The following is a 19,963-nucleotide window of genomic DNA, read 5'->3' as shown; positions in this document are numbered from 1 at the left end:
AACTCAACATCATGGAGTCAGTGTGGAAAAATATGAAGAAAGGACACTGAGAGAAGAACAATAAAGTTATCAAGACCACCTATACCTGCCATGTACTTTGTAAAACTATAAAAAAAATAAGTGAAATATGTTGATAGACAGATAAATATAGTATTTAAATGCATCTTCACTTTCTTATAACACCAATAACCATTATAGGCAGATGTAGCCTACACAATTAAGAGACTAATAATTGAACTTTTACAATTATGTTTGCACTGTTTACTTTTATTGACACTGGTGACACATTCTGCAGATAAGTTGATAATATTTTGCATATTGCTGCAGTAAGGCGTGTGCTCTGACTATAATAACCCATTCACTTTGTAAACCACTAACTATTGATTCAGACGGCTTCAGCGCCGCGACACCAGCCCGCTGAGCCTGAACTGTCCGGCGGCAAAGCATTGTGGGTCAGCGCGGTGGCAGCAGCCGCCATGACTTTACTGTAGCCGGACCAGAAAATGGATGCTTTCCTGCTGTAGCAGAGCTCGCATCTCTTGTTTTAGAGAGATATTTAAAACTACCACCTTTCGGAAAGTCGCCTTAAAAAGAGACGAAACTGAATGTCTTCATTTTCTGTGAGCAGCTTTAGTCGCGATAGAGAAAAAAACTATCAGGTTAGCTGCTACAGGCTAGCTGGCTAATGCTAGGCTAGGCTAGGCTAGGCTAGCACGATAATAATAATAGTGATAATAATCCCTAAAACAAATCAAAGCAGTGTCTGTGTCTCAGCGAAAAGACAGCGACATAAGTTGGATCAAAGGCTACACCTTACGGTAAGGAAACGGAGCAGCAGAGTAAGTAGTCGGCTGTGTGTTTTTACAGCTGTGATGTTTATCCGGCAGCTAAACGTGTTGCCCTGTCGGCCTACTGCGTCACTCTGTCCAGGCTTTGTGTTGCCACGAAACCATCCTGTTTCCCCGGCTTTTAAAACTTAATATTCAGTGTTCAAGTGTTAGGTTAATACATATCGTCCAGACACATGGTATTTTTCAGCACAGCATGGTGCTGGCAGGTGGTGTTTGTGCCCTATGTAACGTGTTAGCCTCTGTAGGCAGGAGGGGGCATTGACTCATGATGTCCGGATGTTTGTGCTCATACATTTCACCCTTTTCACATAATATCTGACTGACATATCTTACCTCAACCACAGGTATGGCCTGGATTTGATTTGGACGGTGCTGGTGATGGCAGAGGGGACTGACACTGTCGAAATGCCCTCCTTCGACCCAAGTCCTACTTCTGAAGCAAAAAAGAGACCTAATTCTTCTGATGGCAGTGAGTGCTCATCTGATCTGTCTGTCACCATTACGTCTTTATACCCAAAATAGGCAGAGGGATATCCTATAACATCTTTAGATGTTCAAATCTACATTATATTTCTATTCAGATGGTAATTAGGTAAAATAATGTTGATTTTCTCAGTGTGAAGGTTCAGGTTTGCCATACTCATGAGCAGCAGCAGTAACCTAAGTCTAGAGGTGGAGTCAGGTTTCTCCAGTGTAAATAGTGTAACACCTTTTGTACATGACACTGAGGTTCAAATTCAACGTCAGATTACTTTACTGCCATGATGTCGTGAGCACAGGTGGTGACTGGAATTTTCCTCTGTGCAGCTTTTACAACGGAGAAGACAGAAACATTCACACATACGTGTAAATAACAAGTAATTTCAGACTAATGCACATGAATGGTAATTGTTAAAAGCAACACTAAAACTAAAAGGTGATGATGAAAATTATGGTAATGTAAAAACAATAACATAAATTTAGATCCAATATAACAAGTGGCAATAGAGCATTTTAAAACATGTCTCATTCATCCTGAATAATGTAAATCTCTAAAAGACCACAAATACAGACTAAAACATATTACTAAAAACAATTGATTTTAGAAAATGAGGGTCAAGAAACAAATTTGATTGTCTGTGTTTTCCTCTAAGAATTCACAGCAGCAGAAAGTTTTCTGTGGGATTGACTAAACTTGAAATTACGGTATTCATGTTGATCATAATGAAGTTGTAACCACGTGGCTTGTTTCTGTTTTTAAGCCACTGTTGGACAAAAGCGTAGCATGTAGGCATGTATATGAAATCTGAAGCTTAAGCTTCCTGTAAAAGCTCAGATATATATCTCTGACATGATGGGAAGTAACATTTACCTCAGCTTCCTCTGTAAGTGGGGATGACTGAGGAACAAAGTGCATATTAGTCATTACTATCAGTGCCTGCTTAGCAGCCTTCAACCTGCCTGCCTACTGCAGAAACTGGGCCATTAAGTTCTGCCTCAGCATCCTGTTTGAAGAAATGAAAAGGCTGAAATCCCCCTCTTAAAGCAGTTTCAAGGGACTCCTATGATGTTGACCTGTTTGTGTTCATCTGGGATAAATGATTTACTTTAATGTGCTGTAAGTTAAGGTTCAGTTTCTTAACCATTTACCTTTGTCATTTTATTGTAGAAGACGAGCCCATGAGGAAAATGCCTGTGTCAAAATTTGGTTCCAGACCTCGGTTTGAGCCTGTTTACTTTGTCAGTGGTGGAAGCAGTGGAGGAACCGGCACCGATGAGAAGGAGAACGATAAGGAGCGCAGGAGGAGTGATACGTACGGTGTGAGACAGTGGGACTCTGAGCACTCCTCCTCCTACAGCAGCACCAGCAGAGCGCAGGGCTCCTCCTCCCTCAGGCCTGCTTTTGACAGAGTGCCATCGTCGTACAGCTCTGACTCTTGGGGTTCCCATAGAGATAGAGACCGGGACCGAGACAGAGACCGAGAGTTTTCTTCAGGTGGTACGAGCGGCTTAGGTTACGGAGGACGCGGCTCCACTTCAGGCTTCATGTCAAAAACACAGCAGGACTACACAGCCAAGTATGACGCCCACTCCTCTCGCGGTTCAGACACTTACTCCCACCCCAATAGGTACAATGGATACGGGGGAGCGAGCAGATCGGGAGGTTGGGATTCAGGACGTCAGGGTTTGGGGTACGGTTACCAGGACCGGCCGTCATCTAGCAGGCCGTTCAGTCGAGTCTACAACAGCCCGGGCAGGAGCAGTCCCACCACGTCTCAGCCAAGCTCTTCATCGCAGCCTCTTCCAATATCTCAGGCAACACTAGATGAAAAGCAAAGGCTGATTGCCAATGTGGCGTCCGCATTGGCCGTTGCTTTTAGGGACCCTATGTTTATGACTGGAAGTGAATCGCCAAACTATAATTTCATGTTGAGCCGCAGCATTCAGGCCTGCAAGACCAACCCTGAGTATATTTATGTCAACCTGAAGGATATTCCTCCAGCTGACTTGCCGAAGAACAGAAAAGTACCAACAGATGGTTATGCCTGTGAACTGAGATGTCAGGGTGTGTATCTCGCCACCGGATACTCCGGCAGTAAAAATGGAGCGAGGGACAGAGCCTCTGAGCAGGCCGTAAAACTCTTCCTGAAACCAGTTGAAGTTCGTGTCGTGCAGCGCAAGTACAGACACTCGATAGTGAACGACATTGTTGTGTGCCAGGCGCACAGCCCGACCCCGGCTTTTCTCCCTGCGCTCCGCAACCCAGAGGATAAACCGACGCCCAGCTCCAAGGGTCAATACGAGCCTGACAAACGGAAGCACTGGACAGAGTTTGTGGTTATGGACAACGCTCACGACGCCATCTGCATCCTCAACAACTCTGCGGCTTTTAACCGCATGAAGATAGACTACAAGTTCGACGTTCTCCCCAACAGCGCCGCTTGGCTGTGCAGCGTCTACCTGCAGGATGAGTTGGTGGCGCAGGCGACGGGCACCAAAAAGAGCTCAAAGCACGCAGCGGCCGAAGAGGCGGTGAGGAAACTTCGCATGAACCAGGCGCAGCGGCAGCAGCAGCAGCAGCAGCAGCAACAACAACAACAGCAGCAGCAGCAGCAGCAGCAACAGCAATATCAACAATCGCAGTACTCCAGAGGAAATAACCAGTCAGATTCTGGTGGACGCTTCGGGCAACAGGGCGTCAAAAAGAAGCATCTGAGCGAGCTGGTCATCCTGGAAAACTCCGACAATGCTATCTGTATCATTAATGACACGGCACAATTTAATAAAGTGACTGCGGATTACAAGTTCACCGTTCTGCCTGATCATCGCTGGAGGTGCGAAGTTTACTTAGAGGGACAGTATGTGGCGACAGGACTCGGTCCCAAGAAAATAGTAAAGCACATCGCAGCAATGGAGGCTCTGGCCACCTTGAGACAGACGCAGGCCGTGGTCAAATCAAACCTAAGGAAAGAGGGCCACAGCGACGCCATATCCCGATCCCAGATCCTGGCTCGCTCTGGTGAGGAGGCCACGAAGCAGGAGATAAAGGAAGACAACATCGGAAACCAGCTGCTCCGCAAGATGGGCTGGAAGGGCGGCGGTCTGGGCCGAGACGGCGAAGGCATCGCAGAACCAATCAGGGTGAAGGAGCAGTTTTCTAGGGAAGGTTTGGGTATGGACACGGACAAATCTGGGAATCAGCTCAGCAAGCGTGACATTGAGGACATCATCCGTAACTACGCCAGTTCGGACCGCCAGGACGACCTCCGCTTCTCCACCGACCTCACCAACGACGAACGCAAACAGATCCACCAGATATCTCAGAAATACGGTTTACGAAGCAAATCTTACGGACAGGGACGGCAACGGTTCCTTGTTGTCAGTCGCAAAGTACACAAAGACCAGCTCATTGGTCAACTTTTACAGGAAGGACAGGTGGGACGATATGAGCTTGTGAAACCTCAGGCTTCTCACTAATTTGCATGCAAAGAAAAAACAAAACAAAAAAAAAACTGTCATTAGCTTGGACTTCAGAGCAAATCACATTCAAGTGTAACTTCTGTGTTTATACTTGTGACAAATTTACAACACACACATTAACTAATGAGAATCTTTCAGGTACCACCTGTGGTTTCTGCATTTCTTTGCCATGACATGTACTTTAGCTTTAGCAGGAGCTGTAGGATAAATAATTTAATGTCTCTTTTTGTCTCCTGCCATTCCACGTCCTATTCGTTTTCACATTTGCACAAGCTTGAGTTCAGTGCTTTGTGGCATCACGTCCTGACGATGCTGCAGTTTATTTCATCAATTTGAAAAAAATAAATGACTTTACAAATGTTTTTCCTTTCATCAAAATGATCTTTAATTTCGTGGCTATTTAAGGAAACCTGGCAGAAAATGCAGCTTTTCACTGCTCGTTTGTGAACAATGTAGACAGTTGACACATGAAAGGCAAGGATTAGAGAGGCATTATCATCGAACTGTAGCTAGGTTCTCATACCAGTCTGTACCATCACTGTAGTGATACATCTCTACTGAGAAATAAAACCTGCAAATGATGTTTGCTCTTTCAGCACCTGAGATCATTCTACAAGTACATGCTGCATTCATGATGTGAAAACCTTCACGATGAAAGTGTAAGCTGTGATCTTCGTTAAATGTCTGATGTGTTGGTTTGTGTGAGTACAGTTAACCTGTCTGCTTGTTTTCACAGCTGTAAAATCTGAATAAATTAAAACTGATCAACAGGCTGAACCTGGTTCAGATGGATATTTCTGCAGTGCAAGTCAAAAAACAAAGCCAAGTGAGGTATATTTATTTTTATTTACAAGAAAATGTACAGTTTGTTACATGGGTTACCAGTGCAAAGTTTTATAATCTGGAAAGAGACACCATCCTGTTTAAACAGTACAATCAGCTCGTTACGAGAGCTGATTTTTAAGATTGTAAAATAGCATAAAAATGTTCTCACAAAGCCTTTAAATGTCAGCATTATGAAACTGTGCATGAAACAAAGTCAAGTGCCCAGAGAGGCTACTCAATGTCTTGTTTCAGTGTTGAAGAGGGCTGTACGTGTTCACCAAGATCTAGAAGATAATTGAAATACAAGGCATGGTTTTGCAGTTGATAGAAAGGCATCTGTCGAGTTGACAACTTGTTAGAGGGATGGATGCCCATGCCAGGTTTATTTTTCTATCCCACTGAAAAGGCAGAAAGAAAGAAAACCAAAAAGGAGTGAGCCCACTGAAACAGGAGAAACACCCATTAACAGCTTTGTTTTTTGTTGTTGTTGCAAATATTAACTGTTGTATCTACACAGCAAACCACGCAGCAAGCACATCTAAGTAACTGTCACCAAATCATCCAGCCAGTTTAAAAAAAAAAGAAGAAACAGGTAGAAAAGTGACAACTGAGAGACCAGTCATTGCCTTTTTTTTTGTTTTTTAAAAAAGAAAAGAGTTGGGGCACGTAGCAAGTAACCCAGATATAACAAGGTACATTAACTTTTACAAACATATGCTATTGCCCAACAATAGCTTTCGGCAGGAGTGAATGCCACAACACAACAGCATACAAACTTAGCAACAGTTATGGGACAAATATACTGAGAAGGATTTTAAGATGTTTAACTTTATTTTTTGTGAGATCAGTTGATTTCTTGATCGGTGGTTTCTTGATTCTGGGCTGGACACTGTTCATACTCGAACGTTAACTGGGGTCAACAGTCACGCCAACTCTGTTCAACAATAGCAGAAACCCTCTTCTCGTATTCACGCTTGTTTTCCTGGTACAGCTGGGCTGCTTGGCTATTGGCTGGACTGTTTGGGTTTGGCTCATCCAGTAAAGACTTTAAATAAACAACAGAGAATGTCATGGGGTTAGGTTTTTAATAGTTTTTTCACATCATTTCTGAACTCGACAGTCACTGCACATACAGATGACTTTTTTTATGTCACTACAGAATGGGCTTTTAATTTGCATTTGCATATTAAATGTTAACCTTCATAAAAGGGTGTTAAATTACCTGTATTGAAGTTAAGATTGAAGACACATCATAGGTTGGACTCCAACGATTCTGAAGAATATCTAAGCATATGCTGCCATCTGCATACACTGTGAGAGAGCAGAAACAATATTAATCTTTTTTTTTTTTTACAGAAATCGAGTCAGTTTTCCTGAGATAAATAACAATTGATTGCTGTAATTAATATTGTTAGAGCAATTACCCACACCAGGAAGTGCATACATACCATTTGGATGAAACATTTTGGAGACAAATCGCACTGTTGGAGGTTTATTTGGATATTCCTCTGTGAATTCAATGGTAAGTTTGAAGGTTCCTGAAAGTGAGAACAAGTGACATTGTATAAACTTCAATATATTATACTGAATTATAGTAATAATGTCAAAAAGAAAATGTCTTTATCAATTTGTCAGAGTCTGGCAGGTTGTTTTAGTGATGTTTACAGTCAGGAGAAAAAGTGCACAAGCCCGTTTGAGGGACATCCGTTTTCTGCCTTAATGTGATCTGACCATCGAGGTTATAAATGTACATCTGAAATCTATTCAGAGCTATATCAGTCAATATAATGTTACCTCCAAACCCAGAGCTTTGAGTCGTTGTGGGTATTTGATTGATAGCAGAGTCGAAAAGAAAAATATTGCTGGAGGACACATATTTGGATGCGCTTTCAAGAGGACTTACCATCTTCAAAAGGTGTTCCCTCCGGTCTGAAATTCAGGGAATAAACAGATTGTAAATAAACCAGCTAAAGCCTCACATGAACTTTTCATATCCTTTAAAATGCACTCAAGAGGCTGAAAAGTGGAGGTTTACAATGTATTCTGTATCCAAAAACAAGTGGCCAATACTTGTGCAAAATATATACTGTAAATATATATTATTTATCAAAATATCTAAAACCATCTGTCATAGTATTTAACAAGTCCACTTGACTTACCCAAAAATGACAGCGTTCCAAACCATGATATTGTTTTCTGATGGCGCCCCACTAACTCCAGCTGGAGGATCCTCTTGCAGTCTTAAGAGAACCAGTAGAATTACAGTGGCGTCATTAACAGGGCATTAAGTGTAGAAATCAAACCCATTACTACCAGATGTTCAGTGCTATCAAACAATTATGTAGTGGGAGGAGTAGGTTATTAACTTTAACAAGTGAGAGTAAAGCTTCTAATGTACAGCTGGGTGGTATATCAACATATTACAATGGGGTCTCTTTAGTTCCAAGACATTATAAGACCTAATACGAAACAGAAAGTCACTAAATACCTATCTCATGGCCATATGAAAGTATGAATGACAAGGACTACACTTATTTAAATAAGTAAAATTTTGTTGAAATTCATAATCACATTTTGTTTATTATTTACCATCCAATACGTTTTTCAGGGTTTCTGTTAAATTAACGAATGAGTTGTATGCAATTAAATTGAGTTTTAATAAAATGACAGAGAAAACCTTTAGGAAGGAAATGTTTCACAACTATGCGATTTAAGATTTTTTTTTTCTCACATCTTCTGAATTTTGATACATGCAAATATACTGTCTAAATGTTTTACCATACTGCATAGTCCATCTTGGCCAATTATTTTTGTAATTACACACCAATCATACTGCAGGAATACTGCTATGTGGTGAAAAGGTGATAAGCATTGTTCAATTTTGTAAAAATGAACAATTCCTTTGACTCCTTGGTCACTTTGCCCCCCCCCCCAAAAAAAATAAATAAAATAAAATAATGTGATGATTGAGTTTGACAGTGGGCCAACCAGGATTAGGTCTTGATCTCTGTGACCGTCAGCACTGTTGAGATGGAGCATACTGTGGATCAGGGATAAGAAACCATGTGTCACAAGTTGACTGTGCTGAGTGACTGCATGGCAGATGGTTGTTTATCCTCAGGCTTTAGGCAGTGATCAATCAAGGTCCCTCGGATATGAGCTCCCTAGATCAGTGCGTGTAGACAGAGCGAACAAACAAATACCGAAACGTTTCATCTGACTGTAAAAGGCCATCTGGCCAGTGACTTGAGTTGCATCCTCAGTTTGCCACTTTCACATACAGCAGCGGCACATAGAAATATGGACATTGCTGTAAGCTGTTTTCGGACATGCTCTATACGAAGCGATTATATTACACAGAATAATAAATAGTCAAATATACAGCAGTGAGTAACTTAGAAGTTACACAACATTGACATCATAACTACTGACTGCCTTGCTAACGCTGATGTCAGCTAACTAACGTGAACAATTATCGATACCGGTCAATAGCTTAGTAGTCATTTAGTTCACATTTTAAAATAAATGAGGAGCAGGCGACCCCAGCGAAGCTAAAATCGCGATTGTAACCCGCTAATGTTGAATATTTGTGTGAATTGTCATTTTTATGTTGATTTATAATTGTATTGCCGTTTAGGCTAAGGCTAACAGGCTAGCCTCAGGTTGCTAACGTTGGCCACAACCACTGTTTGTTGTTTTTATATCGCTTACCGTTTAAAATCCCTCATTAAACGTCGTCTTGCTGGAGTTGACATCCTGTGTACGCAAGAAAACTAAATCCTTGGCATAAACGCGAGCGGTTCAAGTTTAAGGGAAATGTATTATTTTGACGGTGTATTCAACTCCTAGCAGGCTAGCTGACGATTGCTAGTTTGTCAAATATTTGGCTGCCTTTGCTAGACTGAGGACGCTACCACTCTGACTAGAAAGAGGGCATCACGTCAGGTATCTTTAAATTAATGAGCTGTATAGTCGCATTAATGAGAATCAATAGTGTCGCTGACCATAGTACTGTAATATATACGTTTTTATATTTGTAAACAACTTAAAACCAGTGCAAAACGAGCTAAAATACTTGTTTTATAGTCGATAGGACCCTCGTCTCTACACTTGCATCGGTCCACGACGATGACGTCATATGTTTAGCACAGACTGTGCACCCATGTTTAGTTTTTTTTCTCTTTCTGAACACGACAAATAATGATGTGTTTTTAAGGTTTTGTCCGTCTCTCCTCTCCTAAATTCATACGTAGCATTGCCAATTTGTCGATTTATTAAACCTATAGTCAGTCAATCGCTTCAGTTATAACCCGTGACAACACAGGGTATTTATGGCCGGCATCCTGTATAAGTTTACAGTCTATGGTTTACAGTAGCAGTAAAAGACCACTAGATGGTACCTAGATCCCTATGGTAAACTCTACGCCACAGCACTGGTTCGCCTCAAATCTATCTTGAAGCAACACGGTTCCCCTTTTATTTTTTTATTTTTATGTAGCATAACAACAACATAAATAAGACAGCTATAGAGTGAAACAGAAAGAATAAACCACAATGGTAGTATCGCAATGAACAATAATATATGATATTGAAAATATTGAATAAAATACATACATTTAGCCCTTTTTATGTGGTACTGCATTGGTTTTCGCTTTTCCGCAGTTTTCACCTAATAAGATGAAAGCTGTAGCTAAATAACATTGATCAAGAAGAGCAATGCAATTTTAAAAAAAGTGAAGAATATTTGATATTATCAGATTTCTTAAAAGTCAATGGAGACTGTTGAAGACCCTGGGCAGTTGCACACTTTGCCCAGTTAGTAATCCAGTTCTAACAACAAGGAATAGAATAGAATAGAATAGAATAGAATAGAATAGTAAACCTAGCAACTAAATGGAATAAACAGATACGACATTATTAGGATAATAAAATAACGTAGGATAGCACTATTATTAAGGATCCCGTAACAAAATCTGTATAAAATTACAAGGAGACATTAAACATAAAAAAAATAAAAAAAATACATTTCGGTATTCCTGGCTGTCAAACAAAGGCTACACCAGAAGGAATATTAATTTGGAAATGTATATAAAAATAAATAACAACTATGGGAGTTTAGGAGTTGCCGGATAGATATGTGCTTTCTTAAAATAAATTATATATTTGTTAAGAGGAAATTATACCCATAATCACATCAGACTATATTACAATGCAAAAATCATACGATTCATTTCAGCCATCGGTTGATGTGGTTAAAAACTAACCCTGCCACCATTGCACACAGCTTCCCATATGGTCTAGCGGTTAGGATTCCTGGTTTTCACCCAGGCGGCCCGGGTTCGACTCCCGGTATGGGAACGTTCGCTTTTGGTTCTAGAACCATACAAACACACATTCTAGAATTAGTGTCATTTGTGGTCACATTCCAAACAGAATGAATATTATCGCCTCTGGTAGAAAGCGTACTCGGTCAAGCTGTGGCGTGTTTCTCTCCGTTGGTCATTTGATACCGGATTCACCAACATGGAGTCATCGTTTCCAGGGAATCTGCTGCCTACAGACCCCGCCCTCTGAGGAGTTAACCTCAACTGCTCCCATCTCAACATTAAGGGCTTGGACATTCCCGTAAGATGCCTATTATTCTTCCCACCTAAACTCCCCTGTGCCGTGCCCACACTACACTCATCGTGGTCTCACTCACAAACTCCATCGTGATCCTTACACGGCGGATTTTCTGTTGTTTTTTTTCCTTTCTTTGACCGCAACTTCATTTACTATTTGCCGTGTTGTTGTTGAGCTGTTGGTTTGCCCGGTAAAGCCACACCTGTTACCGCGTGACGATTTACTAAACATTAACCGTCATCCTCAGGTTGTCGCGCCAGGTTTGTTTAACTACTATTTTAAACAATGGGATATGACGCGGACACTTAACAACTTTTTCTAACGTCTTGTCTCTACTCTATAACCACCCGGCGTCCCTCCATGTTTATTGCTCAACTCCAGAAAGAAAAAAAAAAGCCCTTGCCCTCCTGACTCCTGACTCCTCCGGGTCTCGGTATTTAGTTAGTACCACCAGTGCTGCAGCCAAACTTTGGTCCGGGCCAATCATTTCCCAGGAAAATGTGACTGCGAGGAATTCCCCACGCATCAGCCTCTATCGGAGAAAACTGCAACCTTGTGTCAGGAAGCACAAGAAAGCAGCAGCAGCGGCAGCGGCGGCGGGAGGAGGCGGGGGGTGAAGCGGACTGACGGACCGACGACTGTGTGGTGGTGATGATGATGATGTAGACTGGTGGCTCCTCCAGCCGCGTTTTGTATCTCCAACTGGCACCGAGGATAATAATGTTTTTATAACGTGTTTGACCAGGACAAACACACTTACTGCCCGCTTAACGTCAGGGAATATGAACTACTGAGGACATCTGGTCACAGGGTAAGTCCACTCACTTGAGTGTTTAGCTATTAAAGCATGTTCTTACTACTGTCTCTTCTATAACTTGTGTAATAGACTATAATCTTGTCAGCATTACTAACATAGGGCCTATTGGGTTACATTATTGATGTGTAAAAATAGGAGTTTTCTTCTTTCTGTTACTCATCTTAGGAAATTATGACTTTCTAAGCAGATGGTGTCATCAGGATACATTGAAATAAACTAAATCAGTTTGTGTAGCCTTTGTTTCACTTTGCCAGTCTGACACACTTGGGCTACTCATGCTACAACTATAGAGGCATGACTCAACTCATATGATGTTAGCAGCAGCAGCCACTGGGATACATGCAGGCTTTTGCTGTGCTTTACTCCATAGCTTATAGTGACTCCCCTTTGTGTCACTCAGCCGGCATGTGACTGTACTAATGGTGTGTGTGTGTGTGTGTGTGTGTGTGTGTGTGTGTGTGTTTGTGTGTGTAGGCTATGTATGCGCGCGTTTGTCTGTGTGTGTGCGTCCGTGAAAGTCTTGACAATTTGCACAGATCAGATAACAGGCTCAATTATGAAAGGAATGGCAATGTATCTTTCTATAATTAGTTTCATTATAGTGGGTTTATTACAGCTTCATAATATTAATATATGAGCAAACAGCATTCACTTTGTCCTCCATTATCAGGAATATAGTCTTGACCCCTGTGCTGTGGCATTGGCTCCAGTATTGCCTTAAGAAAAATGTGAGAAATGTGAGTCCACGTGCTTCATAAACTGATCACTGAGAACAAGATATTTCAGTTGGTTCATCTTCCACCTCTAACTATAGTTAATTGGACTCAAAACCCATAGTATGATTGGTGTATTAATCCATTTGTCAATCCATAGATTTTGAATTGTACCAAACTGAGGAAATCATTCAAACCAACCCCCCCCCCCAGCTGTCAGCTTCTACAATGTGGATTTTGTTGTTTTTCTGCTGGTCTGTGAGAGAAAATTGATTATCACTACTATTTAAATACATAACCTTGGGCTCTAGGAGGTTGTGATGGACATTTTCACTATTTCACACCACTTTCACTACACGGTGTGTCCACTTGCTCCACTGAAGCAGCCTCAGACTGAGAATATCCACTGAAGTGGTTTGAGAGCTGCTTTGGGAAAAGGTCTCAAATGCTTTTTGGGATTTCTCTGAGGGTAAATATGAATGAATGTTTACTTCTTCCCTCGACTTTTACAAATAGATATGTCTATAATGTTTGACAGGATAGTGTTTTTTCTTCTTTTTATTGTTGATCAAACCTATTCTGTGGCAAGTCTAAATGTTTGCCAGATGTTTACATTTTTGGGCTAAGATGCTTGTATCATGGGACAGGCAATCACAGTCTCATTGGTCGACTGCAGTTGTTCCCTACAGAGGAGGCGGCCGTGACGCAGAGTGAAGGGAAGAGTTACGAGCTCTGAGCTCGTCAGACCAGCTGGACCCACCAACCCTTCACCCACCCGCCCCCCCCGCCCTCGCTCCCTGCCCCTCCCCTGCAGTCTTCCCATGGTGGGAACACTGTCAGAGGCTTGTGGATAATTGGAAACTTCAATCCACTGAAAGCAATTATCCAGAACAAGACTTTCCAAATATACTCCAGTGTGGAGTCGTCTTGTTTGTCTCGAGCATGTGCCATTGCTTTGGAGACTTCATCCTGCCATGCCTCTGCCCACACATTCAGCCCCTCTGTTGCCCTTTTCCTCTCTGCTTTGATAGCTTTAATGTTGCACAGGCTGCGAGTGATATGGTCAACTGTGTATGCTTGTGTGTGCGTGTGTACTGCTGACGGTGTGGTTGAAGCCAAAGCAGTTCCCGGTAGCCTTCTCATCCTGTGACAGTGATGTCACCATCAGCAGTCTGAGCAGCTGAGGAGTGCGATGATGACCATGGATATAACAATGGAGAGCTGTTCTGTGATCTCTTTAGTAATGACGAGCTCCTCAGACATCAGACACTTCTTCTTCTTGCCCAAGATGTGCCCGCCTGCCTTAATGGGCTGCTGAATATTGATTTAGCTACACAAAAAGAAGATCTGAGCTTTTATCCTATTTAGAAAGCTGCACTCCAGTTTCACAAAAGCTTTCAGAGAGGCCTTGCAAGAGTCAGGGAATCCAGTGGTTCACGTACCTCAGTCAGAGATACTGTATCTCAGCCAACACGCTGTTTTTTTTCCCAGGCCTTTATTGTTAAGTACCCACACATGCCCCTACGAAAGAAGTTTACCTGCTTATTAACTCGGGCAAGCTTAAAAAGAGCATGATGACTGACATCTTTACATAAAGATGCTTTCTTCTTAGGTGTAAATTAATGTAATTTGGTACGTTAAAAATAACCACAAGATGGCAATGTTCATATGCACTGACTAAACAAACAATCATATGAGATGGCTGAAACCTGAAATGACTTGCATAAATGCAGGAACCGACTTGTGAAAAGAGAAATAAAACTGTTTAACTTCCCCTTTTTTACATGTAGAAAAATACCCAATGTTGGCCTGTTTTCTGTCTCAGGCTTGCAGGGGAACTGCTGTTTGGAAAGTTCCTTAATTGTACACTACTGATCCACCACCACCCCAGGCTTTTGACACCTGAATACCACCTTGTCAGGCATGTTTGATTGCTAGGCAGCAGCAGCAGTAGCAGCAGCAGCAGCAGCAGCGGTGGCAGTAAACCGCTGCCACTGGACATGGTGTGACGTCAGAGAGAAAGGCGAGATGAGGGAAATTCCACCTGTAACCTCATTCCTCTCTCATGCTGTCTGTCTCATAAGCATGTGACTCGGACGAGCCTGCTATGCCTCAGTTTGTTCATGGATCTGTGTATTGTCATGATGTAATCCAGTGTTACAATCAAACTATGTTTAGTGTGTAAAAGTGGAGCACTTGACTTCAGTTAGTCTACTCTGTTATGAAATCAATTTGTGAGCTAGAAAACATACTGTAATACTCGTCTTTTAAATGCAGAGATTCATTTATTCAGGAGTCATCGTTCTTAAAACCATAATTAAGACTTTGTGGTGATCAAGAAAGAACAGATTAGAATTTAAAAAAAGAGTTTTACTTAAAGGAATTTGCTTCTTTGAGGTGGTTTGTAGGTAGAAGAAGAAATCCCTCAGTTCATTTAAGAAAATGATAATGACATAATATGATATAATACCACACACACACAATTAGCCTCAGTATATGAAGTAAGAGATACTCCAGAGTATTTAGTGTTCACTCTGGCAGCATGTTGACATCATAAGATTAGTTAACCACATTACTGAGACATTTTTATGGTGCCGGCTGAGGTCCATGTAAGCACAGTGTAGTAAGCTGTAGCACTGATGTATGTGTAATTACATTAAGGAGTGGCTTGGTTTGTAATGTTCCTCTTACTGTACTTTGACCATGCAGAATAGTTCCTCACAAAAATAGAAACTGACTTTGTCTGCAACTTTTGGTGCATAATGATATGTCACCCTGTCTTTTTTTTTTAATGTCTCTCGGAGCTAATGAGTTAGTAGTTAGTGAGTGTCTTTCATGAGTCAGCTCAGTCACTGTTACTCGGGTTCGAACAGGGAGCTTTTCCAGAGGAAGCCCTGTGATCTATCCTTATTTTACTTTAAACAAATGTGACCAATATACATTTGACAGAATTTGCAGGGAGCTGTGGCAGCTAATCACATCTGCTGACAGGCAGTCGTCCGTCTTTACCATCAGTGCATTTTGCCCCCTTTTTTTTTTCTTTGGGGTTAATTTCAACATGACAGGCAGCCCTCAGGCTTGTTGAATTATTTAACTGCATGGAGCCAATGGGTATTATAATCTAGGCCCTGAGTGACAGAGCAATATGCTCTTAGGGCCTGGTGGCATTTTATTAATAATGAGCTTCCAATAAACTAGGGCTCTCCGGTTAAAAACTGCTAGCTGTTGGCGCACTCTGGAGCAGTCATGCTCTGTTTTGGCCCCGATTTAGCTGGTTGGACACAAATTGGCTTTTCAAATCCTCACTGATTGTTTATCGTATAAGAAACAACTGTCATGTGGCAAGTCAGTGACTCGAAGTTGCAGTGAATCTTTTTTTGCTGATGTCTGACTGCAGGTAGTTGAAACGACCTGCAGAGGTGTGATGTGGGTGATCTGGATGGTTGGCCTACTCTGTGTATTTAATATTTAATGGCTTTCAGTCTGTATTGGAGCTGGAGCAGCATTAGATGTATTGCTGCTGCTCCAGCTTGTTTCTGCTTATCTAAATTGCATTAAAAATGGTCTAACATTCAGTTTCACAATTCATGCATGCAGGGGGTGTTGCATCTTCACACTTAGCAAGTTTTAGAGGTGCTGATAGACACTCGAGTGTCTATGAAGTGTCTATGATGTGAGTGTCTATCTATCAAATGATTTGGAAATTTTCTCAGGAGTTTGACTTACCTGCTTCATGTCTCATCCATAAGGAGAAGCAAACAGCATAATACTACTAAATATTTAAAATGCAGAGCATGATAAAGTTTGGGAGAGAGGAGTCAGCCTGCTACCATGATGCAGTTCAAATCAAACAAATAAACTTTTTTGAACTTATAGTGAATGCAACACCAATAAAATATAATGATAATGATAGATGCATCCTAGTAGTTTCATGGATGTGTGAAAATGTAAGGTATGTAAGTGTTAAAGCTTACCAACTAAACCAGAAACCAGTTTGTTGAGAGGAGAGAGAGAGAGAGAATCGATTTTTTCCAAACTTTGTTTATGACACATAAAGGTGAAGTGGATTCAAACAGTGTCCTAATTCAGGGGCTACATTCCTGCAGAAGACGAGGTTTTCATATGCGACCATTGTAGGCCGGAAAGGCTAAACCAAAACGAGACAGCCTGGCCAGCGGAAGGATTTCCACTTTGCATCCCCAGCTGTGACCACCTTCACCGACGTGTCACAAAAACCCTGCTGCCTAGCAACCTTAACACACACCTATATATTTTTTTAATCGGATCTTGAGGTTTTAACACCTTTTAGTTTTTACCTTTTATCACTCTGCAACTGAGCTGAAACCCAATTGTGCAATGAATCTTGGGATATGTTGCCAAGGAGAAGAGCGCTGCATCTCCTGGCTGCGTTTGAAGAGGCCGTGGTTGTAGTTGCTGTGACGCAACCGGTCACGCAGCCTCCAAAGGGTGCGGCCCCTGAATTGGGATACAGCTCAGAGTGGGTGGGGTCGTCACACTGCTCGAGACCCCTTGTTTATAGTATCTGTCCAGGTCAGGACGTCCTTTTTGCCTGTGTGCACATGGTTCACGTCACATATTAGTCTGAGCGGAGTCAGGCAAACTGAACACCACAGTGGCTGCTGTATGTGGCTGTGGTCGCTGCATCATTCTCTGCTCAGAGGTGCTAATGAATCACTCACACAGAGTGGGCTGAGCTGTTGTACCCCAATAGCATTGTCTGTCTTGTCTGTGCGTGCAGCACCTACGCAGCTCTTTGTTGGATTGTTAGATCTACAGTCATACTCAGTCAGAGCAGTGAATCACATCAGACCCCGGCTCAGCTCAGGGTCGTCACTGTCCAAGAATGATAATGTTTTCGTGGCTTTTTGAGCTGTCAGCTTATTGAACAAAGCAGATTATTGCAGTACAAAGTCTTATCTCAAACAGCCGGCTTGTGCTTAAACCAAAATAACTGTCATATTTGCATCAAAACACACCTAACAGAGTTTTTTATTTTAATGATTCCGCTTATTATAAATCATTGTCCATCTTAGTAGGGTTAAATAAAATGCCTTGCTGCCATTTTTAAGCTTCCCTGCTCTTTCCTGCAGTTACAGCAGCCATCAGATGACCTCTAAGCCACCCAAATAATTCTGTGTCCTCCAAAAGGCTCCCATATCTCATCCTGTCAAGGATTGTTTTAAAATGTTTCACAGACTTTATGAGACCTCAGTCCTCCAACATAACTCTTAACTGTGTGAATTTGAGGTTTTGGGGCCTTGCATCGCTTGGTGGAGTGGCGTGTGGCTGAGTGGCCTAGATAAAATGTCATATGAAGTGGGAGACTTACATATTAACTATACTTCAACCTATAATATAAGAGTATGAGCTTGTAGAGGCTTGGTTTTTGATACATTTTGACTTTGACATCTAGTATCCCGATTAAATGATATATTGCCTGAAGGGAACTCACTGACACGAGTTTAAATCACACCTGCTTCTTGCTGCAAAGTGTTGCTCTGCCCTGTAATGGGGACATACCACAGAAATGGGGTCTTTGAGGCCTGCATCCATTTTGGTATGGCTTCTGTTGTGCAGAATGAGCACAAGAAAGTAACCAGTTGCCTTTTTTTTTTTTTATTCTTAGGCTGCAAAGGAAAGGTGTGTCCTTTCAGTTGGTCAGGGTCACATGTCTCTGCACTGATCTCACACATCAAGGCCTTTTTGTTTTTGCTCTAGTTAATACACCACCAGCATAGGAATAAAGCAAGAACACAAAGCAGTGTATGACACAGGCTTTTTGTGTGTTTGAGCTGAGAGCTGAATTTAATCTGATCCCCCTGACATGTCTTGAAGCAACAGCAATTTAAACATCTTCTTTTATTGGTTTTCCCCAGAGTGTGGATGTAATTTGTTGTGCAAATCTGGGCGGGTTTATTGTGCATCTGTTGATCCTGGAAAAGCTTTTATTGGACAGAAAAGATTCAGTATTGTGTGTGTGTGTGTGCGTCTTAGAGCTTGAGCAACACATTGCAGTGTATTTATTTTCACAATTAATTATCTGACGTTTTCTTAATTAAAGGAAAATAACTGCGTGTTTATGAGATGTCTGAAATAATGACAACAGCTCATCACAAGTTACCAGAGCACAAACTAATGTCATAAGATTTCTCACTAAGTCATTTCAGGATTAAATGATATTCCTTGTTTTTTTGAGACATGCCACCCGTTGAAATGCATCCAGCACAAATTAGATTGCAGGTAGTTACTGTATTTTTAGATGGTTGTCATTTAAGCTTGTTTGACATGTTGATTTCATTCTGAGCCACTGAGACATTGCAAAACTTGCCAGGAATCCAAGCTGTTTTGTGGACTGTGATTATACATGTTATTATTTATTATGATATATTTACAGCTCATGCAGATAGAGAGTCTCTGTCCTGCTCAGTCCAATGCTAACAGGATTTGTTTGGACAGTTAGTTCATACATGTCACTGCAGTTCCTCTAGATCCATTCTTGTAGTTCCTCTAACCAAAACAAAAAAACTACAAAGACAATAGTTTGATTCTGGCACGTAGCAGATTAAATGTGCTCTGTGTTCACTGAAAGAGAGTCATGAGCTGTTTGATGCCAGCCGTGCCCTCTCATTTATTTATTTACTCCTTAAAAGTCTTTCTTTTTGGTAAATAGTTATGATTTATCACAATTAATAGATCACTGGAATGTGGCATCATTTTCTTTTTGTTTCAAATTAGCTAAAATATGCCGGATTTGTGCTGTAGGAATTCAAAAGCTTGCAGTCAAAGTTCTGCACAAACATTTCCTCAGTGTACTACAAACATTTCCTTTCCTTTGATGGCTATTTTTCTTTCAGAGTAGATAATCTGTGAATGGAATTTCAATTTTAAGATCGAAGAGATTTAGAAATAGGGTCAATTAGGGACAGAGATTAAAAAGAAGAAAAGGGAAAAAAGAAGTGTGTTGGTTGTTGCAACATCTTGGCAGCACGAGCTTATTGGTTCTCACATCATTAATTAAACTGATGTAACACTCGCTAAGGTTGATAGGAATGTTAAAATTTGTGCACCTCTCTTTTCAGCTTTTTTAAAGCCTTGTACAGAGACTTGGACAGAGAAACATAGGAACTGAATTTGCTTGTGCATGTGTATGTTTT

General features: G+C 41.4%; 3 protein-coding genes and 1 non-coding gene across 5 annotated transcripts in view; 3 read left to right on the top strand and 1 right to left on the bottom strand.

Annotated features, from left to right (window-relative positions):
• Positions 1-445: 445 nt before the first annotated feature.
• On the top strand, positions 446-5,588 carry nkrf (NFKB repressing factor). Its single transcript, XM_085789354.1, has 3 exons — positions 446-818; positions 1,196-1,320; positions 2,500-5,588. Exons 2-3 carry the CDS (start codon positions 1,230-1,232, stop codon positions 4,806-4,808), a joined length of 2,400 nt encoding a protein of 799 aa, XP_085645480.1. The 5' UTR covers positions 446-818; positions 1,196-1,229; the 3' UTR covers positions 4,809-5,588.
• Positions 5,589-5,638: 50 nt separating this feature from the next.
• On the bottom strand, positions 5,639-9,525 carry LOC146979519 (ubiquitin-conjugating enzyme E2 A). The gene is made up of 6 exons (XM_085789355.1): positions 9,348-9,525; positions 7,796-7,876; positions 7,540-7,565; positions 7,085-7,174; positions 6,859-6,947; positions 5,639-6,681 (listed from the first exon to the last, which is right to left on the bottom strand). Exons 1-6 carry the CDS (start codon positions 9,389-9,391, stop codon positions 6,553-6,555), a joined length of 459 nt encoding a protein of 152 aa, XP_085645481.1. The 5' UTR covers positions 9,392-9,525; the 3' UTR covers positions 5,639-6,552.
• A 1,397-nt stretch (positions 9,526-10,922) lies between these two features.
• On the top strand, positions 10,923-10,994 carry trnae-uuc (transfer RNA glutamic acid (anticodon UUC)). Its single transcript has one exon. It is a non-coding gene; the product is annotated as a tRNA-Glu (tRNA).
• A 285-nt stretch (positions 10,995-11,279) lies between these two features.
• Positions 11,280-19,963, top strand: part of elf1 (E74-like ETS transcription factor 1) — a 38,152-nt gene continuing 29,468 nt past the window's right edge. The window contains exon 1 of one of the 2 annotated variants that reach the window (XM_085789383.1): positions 11,280-12,069. The gene's annotated coding sequence lies outside the window, so the exon portion shown is untranslated. The remainder of the gene's footprint in view (positions 12,070-19,963) is intronic. The other variant, XM_085789381.1, reaches the window with a different exon arrangement.

Source organism: Trachurus japonicus, chromosome 10, assembly GCF_045865225.1.
Source record: "Trachurus japonicus isolate A0001 chromosome 10, Traja_1.0".
NCBI classification, from domain to species: Eukaryota; Metazoa; Chordata; class Actinopteri; order Carangiformes; family Carangidae; genus Trachurus; species Trachurus japonicus.
Note: the sequence above shows the minus strand (reverse complement) of the source record. Positions and strands in the feature narration are given on the sequence as shown.